The 16,746-nt window shown below is 43.9% G+C and overlaps 1 protein-coding gene across 2 annotated transcripts in view; it reads left to right on the top strand.

The window, feature by feature from the left end:
- Positions 1-16,746, top strand: part of TEX9 (testis expressed 9) — a 244,686-nt gene that overhangs the window by 77,005 nt on the left and 150,935 nt on the right. For both annotated transcript variants that reach the window (XM_069222420.1, XM_069222421.1), the window contains one exon: positions 15,618-15,784. In XM_069222420.1, coding sequence (XP_069078521.1) covers positions 15,618-15,784 — 167 coding nt within the window. The remainder of the gene's footprint in view (positions 1-15,617; positions 15,785-16,746) is intronic.

Below are 16,746 nucleotides of genomic sequence, written 5' to 3'. Positions count from 1 at the left end.
AGGATGAGTCTGGCTGCAGCTTTCCGTGTAGTCTGGAGCCTCTTGAGGTGTTGGGTGGAGATGCTGGAGTAGGAGTGGGTTGCCGTAATCGAGGCAGCTTGTGACTATGGCCAGGGTGATGGTCATACTGGTGCTGACTGGGATCAATCTGAAGATTCTCTGAAGCATGCAGAGGGTGTGGAAGCAGGAGGAGGCAACTGGGTTGATCTGATGCTTCATGGTCAGTGTCAGTTCGCTGTCGAGGATGATGCCGAGGTTGCATGCGTGGTAGGTTAGCGCAGGTGTGGGTCCGAGTTCGGCTGGCCACCAGCTGTGGTCCCATATGGATGTGTTTTTCTTGAAGATCATTACTTCCGTCATGTCGGAGTTGAGTTTAAGGCAACTGGCTCTCATCCAGTTGGTTATGTTGGTCAAGGCGCCACAGACATTTGTTCTGATGGTGGTGGTGCGGGGGGGTCTTCAGTGAACGACAACATAAGTTGTGTGTCGTCTCTGTGTAGGATATGATGTCCGATGTTTGCTGGAGGGGGAGGGGTCATGTAGGTGTTGAACAGTGCTGGGCTGAGGGATGATCCTTGGAGCATGCCGGATGCTTTGTGCAAGTCCTGTGAGGAAGAAGGCGATCCACTTGAGGCCATTCTTCTGTAGGCCGATGCTGTGGAGTCTGTTGCTGAGGGTGTGGTGGGATATGTTGAATGCAGCTGAGGTCGAGGTTTCTGTGATGGTTGGCTCAGAATCCTGATTGGGAGAAGTCTAGTTGGTTGTTTTGTTTCAGGTAATTAGTGAGCTACTGATTGATGGCCTTCTCGAGTACTTTGGCAGGGTAGGGAAGCAGAGAAATGGGTTGATAATTTTTGAGTTTGCCGGGATTGAAGGAGGGTTTCTTTTAGGGGGGGGGGTCTGATCTCTGCATGTTTCAAACTGTCAGGAAAGGATGATGTAGTGATGGAGGCGTTGAGGATGCTGGTAAGTTCTGAGGAGATGCGATTAGGTTGAAGAAATGGTGGGGGCATGTGTCAGTGGGTGCTCCAGAGTGGATAGACAACATGATGGCCACGGTGGTCTGTGTGGTGAGCGGAGTCCATTTGGTGATCGTATGACTGGTGTTGTGTATTGGTTGTCAAACTGTGGGCTGGAGGTCAAGAGGGTGTCAGAGTTCTTGGGAAGGGTGGATTGTGTTCTCTGTGGCTACCTGCTTGGAGTATTCCTTGACTAATTCTTTTGTGTGGTTGGCTGCTCTGTCGATGAGGGCTGTGATGGCTGCTCTCCTAGCTTCCTTGTGCTTCCTTGAGCAGGTGGTATTTTGTGAGGGCTGCTTTGAGAGCTTCTCTGTCAGAGGGATTTTTGGTGGAGCAGCATTGTTTCTCGAGTCTGTAGCAGTTACGCTTGGTGGATCTGGGCTCTGGGGCTGGCTTGTTTTGAGGTTTTGTTGGATCTCACTGGCTTCCACAAGGTGACTCTGTCATGCATTCTGTAATCCAGGTGGAGAAGTTCTGGATGGCCTGTTCTAGGTCTGATGAAGGCCTGAGTCCACTGTGTTTCTGTTACCTTGCTCTAGGTGCAGTGGGAGGAGCTGTGGTGGTTGGTGATGGGATGCGGTACGTCAAAGATGGTGACGTGGACGATCATGTGGTCAGACCAGATGAGTTCTGTGACGTGGCTGAATTTGACTGTCGTCGGAGGTGAAGACAGGTGTCAAGTGTGTGTCCAGCTTTGTGCATGGATTCAGTGACCAGTTCGGTGAGGCCGAAGTTGTGCATGTTCTCCAGGAGGGTGGTAGAATTTGTGGAGTTTGGGTCGTCGAGGTAGAAATTGAGGTCGCTGAGTAGGATGTAGTGATTGGAGTTGATAGCTAGTGGGGTGATGATGTTGGCAATGGTGTTGCAAAAGGCCAGTCGAGGTCCCATGGGTCTGTATATGAGTGTGCCTCTTAATGTTGATGTTGGTCTGCAGTTGGAAGTTGAGGTGGTTCATGAGGGGTGCGGGGTCGTCGGGGCGATGCTTCGGTTGGTTTCTTTGAAGATGATGGTGATACCTCCACTGTGTTTATTGGTGCGGTCTAGGTGTAACATTTTGGGGCCGGCGGTTGTTGCTTTGACTATGTGGGGGTTTGAGGAGGGGCTGAGTCAGGTTTTCGTGATGACGACTGTGTCGGGGAGAGGGTGGTGATGATGTCCAAGATTTCTGTGGCATATTTGAAGAGGGATGGGCCATTGATTAGGATGCAGTGGAGAAGTTCGAGGTTGTTCGAGGCCTTAAGGTAAGGGGTTGTGCATGGTCCTGTGTGGACTGGTGGGGCTGTAAATTATATTTAAATTAACCATCCGAATTTAAGGGACCACAGTGGTCTCTCTATAGATATATTTATATATGCACTGCAGTGGTTTGTTTGAATCTAAGAGGGGTGTCTGCAGTGACGGCTTGATGGTGGAACCTTTAGTTTCTTGGCAAATGTCATAGCTAACGGCATACTGTTTTGTCTGTTTGTACAGATAATGCCACCAATAATATTTTTGTAGCATAGAAACTGTGAACACCACACCAGCATGGGCAGCTACTACACCCTCATGTGCAGCTCTAATCAATTCTAGTCTGCGGTCTTGGTTAAGGATCACCATTCGCCCATCCCCGAATGGTTGCATAAGGAATGTTTTAGGCACTTAAGTGGTAGGAATATTTTGCTTGATATGCTTTTAATAATGGGGTGCGGTTGCTTGAAGTAATAACAGCAGCCATCAGTTTTTCATCCACCTTTGCGTGGGAACAAGTATTGACTCTCCATCCCACATTACTCCATATACAGCTGCAGTTGCGGAGTATTGATAGTTGGTGCCTATGACAGGCTGAGCTGAACCATCAGTATAAATCAGCCCTTCCCAACTTTTGGTCCGCGCTAAAAAAGGTTTGCTTGCGTATGGCCAAGCACTCTTAGAAAATGCCTCCCAGTGTGGATGATATGTGAATCCTACACACTGTAAAGTGCTCTGACACCCTACACTGGTATGAGAGGTGCTATAAAACAAATGAATTACATGTGACAGAGGCTATGAAGAGATGGCCATTATGGTTTTTCTTCCATTCCCCGCTACATATTTATGTGAAGAAATCCTTCTCAGATCTTATGTACCTAAAAAATGAAAACAGAAATTGCTTGGGAAATGTAGAATCTGACCTGAGGATTCAACCTTCCAGTTCTGCAAAAGTGAAAAATCCTAACAAGGATTGCGATATTTTATGGTATTTTGTGGTTGTAATTGAGCGCCTTTCTCAAGAAAGTGTGGCGCCAGACTCGTACTCTCATTTGATAACATGTATCCTAAAAATAGGACACTGAGAAGAGCAATTTGTGTCAATTGGTACCAGCAGTCAGCCTGTAGTATGGATGGCAATATTCTCAGGAAGCTGGTAAAATATCGCCAGCAGAGCTGCATGTTGAACACAGCATTCATCCCAGGATGGTTGCAGCTGGAATGCCTCTGTACCTTCCAGGTCAGTACATCATTTATATGATATAACCACACTGTGTTAAAACCACAGCTCTGATCTATATCTAGATGTTAGAAACTGTCTCCTGAATGGACAATGCAAGCACTAGGATATTGTGTACTGTATTCCTAGCCTTGGACAGAATGTACTGATTGCATGTCGAGGAAAGGCTAACCAAAACAAGCAATTCATACAATATATTCCTAGAATAATATCATGCAGGCAAGGTCAAGTAAAGTATGTAAAATATAATTGCTAAAAGCGAAGCAGCTAAAACGTGTAAGATATGAAATAGAAGGTGAAGCTAAGAAATGGGGGAACCAACTCTGGTCCAAGAGGTCCTCACAACAGGTTGGAATGGAGTAGAGTGGAGTGGCGTAGAGTGGAATGGTGTAGAATGAAGTGGCCTAAGTTGCGTATCCTGGAATAGTGTAGAGTGGGGTGGTGTGGAGTGGAGTGGCGTACAGTGGAGTTGCGCAGACTGAAAAAGCATAGAGTGGAGCGGCATAGGGTGGAGTGGGGAGTGGAGTAATGTAGCATGGAGCGGTTTCGAGTGGAGTAGCGTACAGTGGAGTGATGTACAACAGAGTTGCATATACTGGAATTGTGTAGAGTTGGAGTGTAGTGGAGTAGTGTTTAATAGTGCAGAGTGGAGCGGCATACCCCTATTACACTGTTGCGCATCCTAGATAGCTTAGAGTGGAGTGGAGTGGAGTGGAGCTGCATAGGCTGGAGGGTGTAGAGTGGAATAACGTACAGTAGAGCGGCATATACCGGAGTGATGCAGATTGGAGTGAAATAGCGTGGAGTGGCGTAAAGTGGAATAGCATACACAGAAGTGGTGTAGAGTAGAGTAGAGTGGAGTGGTGTGCTGTGGAATAGTGTTGAGAGTTGTGGCATGGAGTGGTGTACAGTGTAATAGGTTTAGACCAGAGTGCAGTGGCGAAGAGTGGGTTGTGGCATAGTGTGGAGTGCAGTAAAACGGAGTGGCATTCAGTGGAGTAGCATACATTTGAGTGGCGCAGAGTGGAATAATGAGTGTAGTGGCATAGAGAGGAGTGCTGTATAGTGGAAGAACGTAGAGTGTAGTGTTGTATAGTGAAATAGCATAGAATGAAGGACGTTCATTGGAGTGGCGTAATGTTCAGTGTAATAGCATACAGTGGAGTGGTGTACATTCGAGTGGAGTGCATAGAGTGTAAAAGCATAGTGTCATACAGTAGAGTTGTGTATAGTGGAATAGCATAGCTTGGAGGGACATACAATGGATTGGCGTAGACGAGTGTTGTAAAATGGAGTAGCGCTGAGTGTAATAGCGTACAGTGAAGTTGTGTAGAGTGAAATTGGGTGGGGAAGAGTTGAATGGTGTGGAGTGGCATATAGTGTAGTATAGTAGAATGTAGTGGCATAGACTGTAATAGTGTACATTAGAGTGGTGTAGAGTGGAGTGTGTTGCATTTGGCACTTGAAACAGACATAGCATGAAAGCGGGTGAACGTATATGGATGTGATTTGGCAGGAATATCGATTATGAGGTGTAAATGGTTATTTTTTGCTAGTGGCTGTAAAGAGTGTAAGTGTTGTTAAAGTTATAAGTGTTAAAATAATTAGTTATACATTGTGCTGCTGTAGATGCAGATGAGAAGGCAGTGTGGCTAATGGCTGTCTTTGTTGTGCCATACCAATTACCATTTTAATAGGTAGAGAAATGTATTTATATTTTTCAGATATTGTTACAGCAGTTAACGGAGAACTGCGCTCTTTTGTAATTTTTAGGTATTATCGCAGTACTCTGTACACTTTTTGTAAAGGAATAAATATGTAAAAAATGTACGGTAGCACAGTATCTTTTTAATATCATTGGTCGGCTTTCCTGTCACTAATTTTTCTCTCTTATTTGAGTCCCAGCTTGTCAGTCCTTTTTTGTTTCTTTTTTTTTTTGTTTTTTTCCTCATTCCCTCATTTCTCTGGTCAGGACCGCCTCCAAACACCTTATCTAGTTTATCGTGAGAATGTCCTGACCTGTGGGAAGTCAATCTTCAGGCTGGGTAACCCTCCAAAATAGTATATATACTACTTCTTGGACCTCTAAGAGTGTAATCATAGGACCAGCTACAAGTTACTGCTTCGCAAACCAGTTAATTAATGGCTCCCAAAATCCTGAACCTTTACTAGTTCCCCCTTCTTTAGTGTCACATACTAAATTATAGAATAACAAGCCTTTCCAGTCTTTCAAAGTTGGGGGCAACGGGTTGATCCACTAACTGCATATCTAACTTCTGGCCAACAAAATCATATAAAACAACAGCTTAGCACAGTCTTTTTTTATCCTGTTATCTCCTTAAGAACAACCAAAAATGATCAAGGAAGGGCTTACCTTGCAGTCCATGAGCAAGATCTGGTTAATACTTTCACCCACCTCAGACCAAAAGCGTTGGAGACAGGGACAGTTTACAAACATATGCAGGTCCCCTATTGACTCGGCCCCACACTTGTGACAGCATATCCTATTGCCCGACTCCAATCTTGACAGTTTCTCAGGGGTCCAAAAAACCCTGTGGATTGTAAATAAAATGGTTCCTTCTTAAACAAGCCGGCTTGACTGCAGAATTCAACAGAGCTAGAGATACTTGCCAGAACTCTGAAATCTGCACTCCTGAGAGATGATCTTTCCAAGTATTTTCTGGCAGCACAAAGTCACAATCCAACATTTCCAGGAGGGTCCAATACCATCTTGATAGTTCTTTTTTACCAATTTCCTCCTCCTGTAATAACTCCTCCACTGGATTTGTGCTGCCCACTCCTCCTTTGACTTGCATCACCCAGCTCCTCATTTGCCAATATTTAAATTTAGATAAATTTCCTGCTGTAGCTCTTAAAAGTTCGCTATAAGGAGTCAGAACTTCTTCTGTACATAACTGCCCCCATCGCAAAAGCCCAGACTCCCGCAACGGAACAGCCAAAATGTCCTTTGTCCAATCAGGTGACAATGGAGAATTCCAAATGGGTGTCCATTTACTATAATATGGCAGGTTAGTACCACTCCTTATTTCATACCAAATCTGTGCTGAGTCGGCTAATATTCTGAGCCTCACTTTCTTGAAAAATTTAGGCTCTCCAAATTTGTACAAAAAGCCCTCCTCTGGAACCTTTTCCACCTTCATCATTACCTTGGAAAGTGACCCAAGATCAGAGGAGGCAGCGCCACTGCAAGACTTCCTCATATTCTTCATAAAAGTTGCCCATGCATGCAACTGTACATCTGGCAGTGCTAAACCCCCTTTCTCTTGCCTCCTCCTCAACTTTCTCCATGCTGTACGAGTACTTTTGTTGCCCCAAATAAAGCTGCCAATTTTGTCTTGAAATTTATGTATCCATTCTTTATTAAATCTCAACGTTAGTGCATTGAATGGAAATAAACAGCACCCTTGGCAAGAGCATCATCTTAACAAAGTTGACCCTACCTAAAATCGTAAGAGGCAGATTGACCCACTTCTTCATTTGCTTGCATGCCTCACCCGTAACTCTCACAAAATTTCTTTCTGCGGTCACCCCCAAGTCTTCTGTAATCAAAATGCCCAAATACTTCACCTCTCTACTTATCCTGATGTTCCCCAGAGCAGTGATCTCAGGCATGTTCCAGACCATGACCTCTGTTTTATCTTTATTAACCATATAACCTGCCATTCCCCCAAATTCCATGATCAATTTGTCTAATTAGGGATTGACTTAAATTGCTCATATAAACAAGTCGTCTGCATATAAAGCTACTTTCTTATACCAGCTCCCATGCTGGAAAGGGAGTATCGAAGAGTTGCGCCTAATGATATTAGCCAGGGGCTCAAAATTTAAATTGAATAACAAGGGGGATAGCGGACACCCCTGTCTTGTTCCTCTCTCAATCCTAACAGGGCTAGTTAGGGAGCCGTTAACTAAAACCCTTGCCACCGGGTCAAGATATATCATCTGTAGTATCCTTATGAACCTGCTCCCCAAATTAAAATGTTCACAAAGCGTAACCAAGAAGGGCCAATTAACCATGTCAAATGCCTTGGCGGTGTCGATCATCACGACCGCAAGAGGAAGCCTACATGTACTTGCTAAGTCTATTGTGCCTGTCAAACCATGTGTTAATGCATGTATCTACCATTCATAAATCGATTTTGATCTGCATGAATCAATTTACCGGTGAGCTTACCCAATCTATTTGCCAGGACTTTTGCAAAAAATGTATAATCGCTATTCAGCAGGAAGATGGGCCTATATGATTCACACCTTGTAGGGTCTTTCCCTGGCTTAGCGATTAAAGTAATCGTTGCCTCCCTCCATGAAGGAGGAAACCGTGGCCCCTCCTTAAAAATACTATCGCACAATCCTACCAAAACATCAATTATACTGTCTCCTAAAACTTTATACACTTCCAGAGGTAATCCATACGGGCCAGGCGCCTTCCCAGATTTTCCAGAGGCAATCACTCCGTCCACTTCATCCTGCCTAATTCTTTCATTCAAATTCCCTCTATCCCCATCTTCATTAGCCAGGGACAAGAGATCTACACCCTGCAACCAGGCTTGGGCCCGCCCTGGAGGTACCTTTAACTTTTCCCCATAATGATCCCTGAAGTACTCCCAGAATGCCTCATCTAGTTCCTTATTCCCTGTATGGGAAGCTCCTCCATTCCCCCCCCCTGAATCTCCACTACTCTATTCCTCGTCTGCTTAGCTTTTATTTGCCATGCTAGTATTTTTCTGCAATTTTCCCCATATTCAAAGAAGATCTTCTTGTTAACCTCACACCTCTCTTTGACTCTTCTGTCCAATTCAGCTACGAGTTCATTGCGGTATTCTTGGAGTACCTTAACTAATTGTTCCTTTTCTTCCACCTGACCATCTTTGCCTGATAACTGTTCCTCTACTATCTGTATGAGCTCTTCCAGGCCCGTAATTTTATTTCTATATACTCTCCTTTTAAAGGAGGCTGCTCTCATCAATCTGCCTCACAGAAACGCCTTATAGGCATCCCAAACCACCTCTGGTGCTGCTGAACCTTCATTTAACCTAAAATACTCTTCCGTGTCCTTCTTCAACTCTCCCACAATAGCTTCATCTAAGAGGAGAGTCCTATCTAACGTCCACCTAAACTGCCTGACACTCCTGCCAAGCTTGAATGACACCCTCAATGCTGAGTGGTCAGACAAATGCACACCCACATGCAGAACCTCTTCAATGCACTCCCTTACTCTCCCATCTACTAAAACATAGTCAATCCTGGACTGATGTTTATATTTCTTGTTATTAAAAGTATAACCCCGCCTGGCTCCCATCTTCTCTCTCCAGATATCATGTAATCCAAAATGGGACATCATATTAATTACCTGAGATCTCATTTTCTTGTTCATTTTCGCCCTGCTCGACTTAGACCGACCGAGGTCATGGTCCAGCACAATATTAAAATCTCGCGCCCATATTATTGGATCTGTATGCTAGAGCAGGTGATAATATAATTCTCGCCCATAGTATCCCACTAAAGTGAAGGGCTGATTAAAAGCCAGCAACCTCCCTATTACCCATCTCCCAGCCCTGTCAGCTATTCCTCCCTGGAAAGAGATCTCGGGATGGTTCTTAATTAATAGGGCCACCCCCTTGCTACCTCCCACCTGGGAGGAGCATAGAATATGCTGAATCCAACTAAGCGGCTTAAACAACTTACTGCACTCATCACTGGACAGATGCATTTCTTGTAAAATTATCACCGTAGCTTGGGAGTCCCTGCAGTATTGCAATAGCCTCTGTTGTCTGGCCCTTACTCTCAAACCATTTACGTTCCAAGAAAGAAGCCTTCGTTCTTCATCCTTCATCCCTATTTCCTCTCTTCACGCACGCTCTCACCCTTGCCCTAGAAATGAGTGGCCATTTCCTAACTGAATCAGGACAATTTCTTTTTTGTTTTTCCCACATGCTCCCCACCCTCTGCCCTTCTCCAACCTCCCCCTAAACCCACCACCCTTTCCCTGAGATAACCCACCCTTTCTCCTCACAGGGCTCCCCCGGCCTGGAGACAACCTTAAAAAAATAAAAAGAACAAATAAATGCATACACGTGCTCCTTATCCCAAAGGCTGCTAGTCCTTATCCAATGTCTTAATCAGACAATCTACCTCTCGAATATCTCTAAATACATTCATTTTGTTACTTGCCATCACCTTCAGGGCTGCAGGGAATTTCAACTGGGCTGTAGTCCCCAATCGCTTCAAAACATAAATTCTCTTCCCTAGCTCCAATTGTCTATTCAAAGTTGCAGTAGATAAGTCTGATCTGATCTCAGAATCAATACCCTCTGCAGCTGCAGTCTTATTCTTCAATGCCATAATTAAAATCCGTTCTTTAATGGCATATGTGTGGAAGCATACCAGAATCTTTCTAGGTTTATCCCTATTAGTTGTTTTCCTAAAGGGGTCTCTATGCACACGCTGAATATCTTTTAATAAGACTTCCTCCTCCTCTTCAATCTGGGTACCCTGCTTAATCAGACGGACCACCAAGCCCTTCAGGTCCCCTTTTTCCAGTTCCTCCGGGACTTTCAAAAGTCTCAAATTATTTCTCCTCATTCTGTTCTCCATTGTTTCAAGCTTCACTTGCAGACTTTCTTCCCCCAGTTTCACCTGATGAATCGCCTCCCTATTTTCTTCAGTTACTCTCCTCAAATCGGAAACGTCGCATTCCAGAGCAGCCATCCGCTCAGCTAAATCTTCCAATTTTTGCCCAAGAGTTTCACATAAACCTCTAATCGCTCTTTGATTAGTATTGGAGGTCTCAAAACCTCCTCTCACTTCCCCTGCTAAGTCCCTATCATCCCTGCAATAGAATTGACAAGAGGTTCATCCCTTGGGGACTGGGTGAGAGCTACCTTGTCATGGTGTTGAACCACCTCCTCACCTTGCTTCTCTATTGGCATCCCATCGTGCCACATCCTAGGACCCTCAACAGAGAGTCTGAGACCCACCTCTTGACTAGAGACCCTGCCACTCTCGTTTCTCTGGTGTAGATTATGAGATTGAAGCAACTGAAACCTATTAGGTGAGAGTTCAATGTGCGAAACCAGACTGCCCCCCACCGCTCCTACTGGGCTATCATCAAGGGACCCTGGACCTGCTTCCCCCATCCCCTTCTCTTTCTCCTGCGTGCCCGTGAGGACCTTTAAAATATGTCCTAAGTGATGGGGTAATTTTTGTCTTTCTAGAGTTCGGGACTGTATGTCTAGGATTCGGCCGGGCCCTTCCTAGTTGACTAGAGCTGCTGCTCTTTCCTGCTGACTGCCACTCGGCCACCACCGACTCACTAGTTCTCCAGCTCCTTACAGGGGGCGGAGGTACAACCTGAGGTACGGAGCTTCTTCTTATGTTTGAATTTTTTCTTACTACTTCTCAGGGAATAGCACAAATCACTTCTTATTTCAATTTCCACCTCCACCTCCCCCTCTCCTTCTACCTAGGATCGCCCCTTTTGTGTTCTTCATCCTAAAGTTAATAGAGGGATCCACTCCATATCGGGGGAAAGATAGCTGTGGGGGGTTTATAAAATATGGGTGCCCCCCCCCGCAAAGGCCCAGTACCTCTATCCTCTGTAAAAGTCAAATGCAGGGGCAAAATCTTCTCTGTGCTCCAATCGCTCTTGTTCAGTGTCCTCGTGGTCTTCGTAATCCAAAAAACAGGAGTGCAGCTTGTGCTCACACTTTTCCTTTATTCCCCGGAAGGTGAATTTTGGTTACAACGCGTCTTCTGCGTTGTAGTTCCTGGATGGCCCGTGTCCAAATTGCCTCCACTCCACTGTGGCCGCTTCCCGCGAGGAACTGGGCTGGGGTTGGAGAGCGATCCGCATGTGTGCCTCCAGGTCGGCTCAGGGCTCCTCCACGGCCCGCGTCAGCCGGCTGCCATGTTCCCTCCGAGCAACCCCACTCCGCCAGCTTGTCAGTCTTGTGTTTATCCCTTCCACGGAGCATTGCCTCTTTACAATCTATTGATTATCTGGCATCTCTGTTTTTTTCTGTTGTGTTAAGCACTCCATGAGAGGGCATGTTTTCTCACAGATAATGCCATGGGTTGGCCAGAAGAAACTCTTCTTAGGTGAGTCTCACAGGTCTCAATCTGGATGCACAGATGGTGTGAATTTAGAAACCAAATCATTAGAGGGTATAAGAAAAGGAGAGAGGGCAAAAGCTACTACCAAGAGCGATATGAAGTCCCTCAGATGGTAACAGCACCAGCCACAGCACAAACAGACGAACTGGAGGAAGATATCACCACTGAATGAACAAAATAAATCCTAGTCCTTGGAGGACATTATACTTCTGTTCTTACCTTCATGTTCTTTTAGTGAAGGGCTTGCTTGAGAGAGAGAGAGAGAGAGAGAGAGAGAGAGAGAGAGAGAGAGAGAGAGAGAGAGAGAGAGAGAGAGAGAGAGAGAGAGAGAGAGAGAGAGAGAGAGAGAGAGAGAGAGAGAGAGAGAGAGAGAGAGAGAGAGAGAGAGAGAGAGAGAGAGAGAGAGAGAGAGAGAGAGAGAGAGAGAGAGAGAGAGAGAGAGAGAGAGAGAGAGAGAGAGAGAGAGAGAGAGAGAGAGAGAGAGAGAGAGAGAGAGAGAGAGAGAGAGAGAGAGAGAGAGAGAGAGAGAGAGAGAGAGAGAGAAGAAAAAAAAAAAAAAAAAAAAAAAAAAAAAAATTCGTAGCCTCCTAAACCATGTTGGCAAGATTCAACCATAGTATACCATCTTTGAAAGTCAATCATATGCTCCCAGCAATTAATTTTAATGGGTACATCATGCATATTATCTACTGTAACAAAGGCCCTGTCTGTTTGCAAAAGTTATCCCCACTAGGAACCTCCATTCAGAATCACTGATTTGGATACCAAAAGGCCCCTCAACCGAGGGAGGCCAATCCCTGAGAGCGCTGTACAACGGGATGGCCCCCGACTCAGAGCTGAATCAGACTACCCCTAGTTCAAGAAGCTTCATAAAGTGAACTTTTAAAAAAACTGTGTCTGAAACTGCTCTCAAGGGTCATATCCAAAGAATGTTGTATGGTGGTGTCTCACTCACCAAGCAGCACTCTTAATGACCTGTGGATTTCCAGGTTTTCCTGTTTTTACTTTGTTGTACATATGCTGTACAGCCAAGCCTACAGATGTTATCACAAGTAGATATTCAGCATAAAAACATCCAATATAGCAATACTTACTTCTAGAGCAAAACAGTGACTCTCTCCTTTCCGTTTTCAGGCAATTTGTAGACTCGCCAGTTTAGTGCTTCAGGTGATAAACGCCCAATGCCACCAGGGATGTTGAATTTCTGTCATCGATCTCTGTGGTGCACATTTTCATATTCTGATTGTGCAAAAACTCTGGAAACACAAAAACTCATGAAGTGCAGGTCTCGCCTTGCAAGTTGTCTTGGACGGTCGCTCTCAGTGCAAAGAGCCGATCTCACTGGAGCTTCACATAGGCGGTCCATTCTCGGCCCAAGGAGTCACTTTATGGTCGCAAGAAGCCCAAAACTTCTATATCTTCACCGTTTCTTCAGAAGGCATACTCACTGACGACAGCCAAGGGTCCAGGACCTGTGGAGCACTTCTTGGGGGGTAGGGCTTAGGCAGGTTCAGTGGGCGCTGAACAGCTAGAACCTTGTTGTGTTCCCGTAGCTCAAACAGGAGGTCAGCCAATTGACCTTTGGTGTCACACTGGGTAGCCTGGGTTCAAGGCAAGTAAGTGCAATCTTCCATTTTAAGGCAGCAGGGCAGGACCTCTTCCTCAGACAACAGAGTAGTCCTCCTTCCGAATCTTCCACAATTAGTGTTCTGATGAAAGGATCTGAAGGTCCTATTTTTATTCCTGGTGCCAGCCTTTGTGTGGGGGAGTTCCCTGGCCTACCCCTAAAGCTAGTTCTGGTCACATATTTTCTTTCATCGGTCCTGGCTTCAAATGGTCTAGTGTGACAAGGGCAAGGCAAGGTGTGGTGTTGGGTTCCTTTGTGTATGATGTGACAAAGCCCTTTGAAGTGTAATCAGGCCAGGGTACAGCTCCTTCTAATCCATCCTATCAGGAAGACCCATACCCCTTACACACAGGCCTTCTTTGTTCCCATGTCTGGAAGAAATACACAAACCACAAGAACAGGGCCATTCATACTTCGACTCAATCATTAAACAGGGCTTAAAACTAGAGTTAATTTGAGTATAAACAGCATATCTCTAGCGTGTTCTAATCTAAAGTTAGCTCTTAAGTGTAATGAGGTAACCCAGTGTTAGCCTACGGGAGAGAGAGCCTTACAGCAGGGAACAACAACTTGAAGAACATGTAAAACTTAAAACACATATGACCTTATTTTTAAATACCATGCACCCTGCTCTATGAGTCTGCCTAAGGGGTGACTAATAAGTATTAAAAACTGAAGGTTTAGGCCTGGTAGAAGGCGTCTTTTGCAGTGCCGGAATGGCAGTTTAAACCTACACTACAGGATGCAGTGGCAAGCCTGAGATGGTTACCAGGGCTACATTAGTGGGTGTCACAATGAGTGCTGCTGCACACTGCCGCATTTACTTGACAAGCCCCAGTTACAGATAGCACGGTCTATTAGACACTACTTACAAGCAGTTATATGCCAATTTTACTATGTTTTAAAGAGCGGGCACGCAAACTTTTGTGCTGGTTAGCAAGAAGTGCACAGTGTCCTAATGCCAAAAAAATGTGTTCAGCAAAGTAAGGGAGTGAAGGCAAAATGTTTGGGAGACTATTAAGTGTGGGTGGAATTAGTGGAGTTTGATTCTGCAGAATATTATGCTTCTGCCAGGTTCTGGGAGTGGGCATTTGGTGTTATTTTCATAGCATAAAATGCACCCTTTTGTCTAAAAATGGATGCCAGGGTGCATTTTGTTCTATGACATAGTTCAACTACCACTTGGTGCTTTTGCATACTCTTAATTAAAAATGAATCACTGCAGAGTGTGCAAAGGCACAGAGTGGTATACAGTGGTTTTGAAACTTTAGAAACCGCTGCACACTTTAATTCCGCCAGGGGTGCAGCGTAATTTAAATTAATTAGTAATTACCAAAGTTTCCTCCTATTCCGCCGGCATAATTTAAACCTCCACCTGGGCCTAGGGAATACCATGCCAAGGATGTCAGGTCAGGTCTAACAATACATATGGACATTTTTTGACATTAGAAGACTGCCATCAAGTGATGACTCTATCTTTTGGATTTCTATGGGCATTCAGCGTTAGCACTTTCACAGGTAAATGTTCTTGTTTCCTCAGAGTACTGTGATAAACGTTTTGTGATATGTGTTCAGATTTAGCAAAGCAGAAAAAGATGACTAATTATATGTGTTCCAAAATGTAATGTTGTGTTACTGTCGTTTCTCTTCCAATTGATATTTGTGGACTGCCTCTGCACATGTGTAATAATAATGGGAGCTGTTACCATTTGTTTACCTAACGTATAGGGTGTGAGGGCGCTAAGCATCAATGTATGAAATGTATTGTGCTTTACTTTACTTCCCCTTTTTTCTTCAAACTTCAGGCTGGACATCGTTTTCGTAGGTGTAGTGTGTTCTTGTTCTTGTGTTCTGTTCCTTATTAGAATGCTCTTAGCTGATGACCTAAGGAGATTCCACGTTCTCTTACGTGTAGTCTCCTTGTGTCAGTTGAGCCGGAGCTTCTCTCCTCGACGGACCTGTTCCTTTGTACTCCTTTACTTATTAAATATACATAATTATACATTCTCCTGCCTGCGCTCTTTCTTGAAGAAGGACTACCACAGTAGGACACCCACTTTCTTTAGTATCTCTTGTTCGTATATTTGTTTCTGTCCAAAGTTTATTGTTGTTGATTTGTAACTAAGTACAATGTGTTTTATAATAACTGTATCTGGAACTACCTCATAGATTGTAAGAAACTGCATTTAGGATGTTGTTCATTATCAGTTTGAATGTGATAATCATCCCAAATTCACTCACACACCTGTGTCCGTATTTCATTGCCGCAAATCAGCTGTTTTTTTTCATTGAAATAGTTCCAGGTATATATGCTATGTAGTTTGGAAGCTATAGCACATGTTTGACATATTTTTAATTCCCCAAACAGAGCACAAGAAATTAAAGCTGTTGATGTTGCCGTCCCAGATGACTTTGCAGATTTTTCTTTAGCTAAGACAATAAGCAAGATTGAAGGCAAACTGGAGGAAGGCACTTTGCCTGATAATGCAAACGACGACGATGTAATTCCAGGTGTGAGCAACGAAATCGGAGCAGGTGGGTTGGTTTTGTATGCACAGATAAACGGAGTTAACATTTTCGAATATGGTATTATAATAAGTATTACTTGTTTTTGCATATTGAATTTCATTATTGTTCAAAAATAACCTACGTTTTTCGTATTGCTATCATAAAGTCGTATTCCTAATTAAAACTAGAAATATTAGTCTTACATCAAACAATCCAAGTTTTGTAACATTGCTTTTAGGAATTGTGGCTTTTTAACATTTGTTTTCTTTATTTGTACTGGGAATGTGTATTTGTGCGCTAGCTTGCTTAGGATGTTGTAACATTGTGCGTGTCCTTGGTTGTGGTACTTCTTTTTTTAGTCCCTATAGCCTCATAGCATCTTCAATGTCACTTGTTATCTCCTTTCTCATTTTGTTAGCAAACCTCAACACAAGTGGCGTTGCAGATGATATTTATAGTTACCCCTCAAACGCTCAGGATTCAGACAATGTTCATAAAGCCCTGCAGGTAGAGCGTGTAGTTGATTGTTAAAAAAAAAACTAACTTGTACTATAGGTGTAGCCAGAAGCTATTCTCTCTTGTCTAGCACTGACTAGCAGAAGAGTTGGACCACTGCGGGCCCATTTCTAAATTGGTCAGCCTCTTGAAAGTAGTATCTGTACTCCCTTTAAAAATATTAATTTCACAATTACACCTCAAATTTTTCTCCAATAACTTGGTATAACTTTATATCGAAAAAGGGATTGGTACTTCTTTTTTTATTAACATCCAACATATTTAATGTTATTTTGTCTTTCATGATTTCAAAATAATTGTTGGAAAGGTGCAAGTTTCGTTGACCTCATGCCACAACACTGAACATTTCATGTAGAAATAAAATTGTAGTAATGAAAGGCTTATAATATAAGCGTTGGTACGCTCTTTTGTTGTATAATAAATGAAAAACATATTTTCCCACCACACCTCACTTGAAAACTCATTTGCATAAA

This window comes from Pleurodeles waltl, chromosome 3_1 (assembly GCF_031143425.1).
Source record: "Pleurodeles waltl isolate 20211129_DDA chromosome 3_1, aPleWal1.hap1.20221129, whole genome shotgun sequence".
NCBI lineage: Eukaryota > Metazoa > Chordata > Amphibia > Caudata > Salamandridae > Pleurodeles > Pleurodeles waltl.
This window is presented reverse-complemented; position numbering and strand designations above follow the sequence as displayed.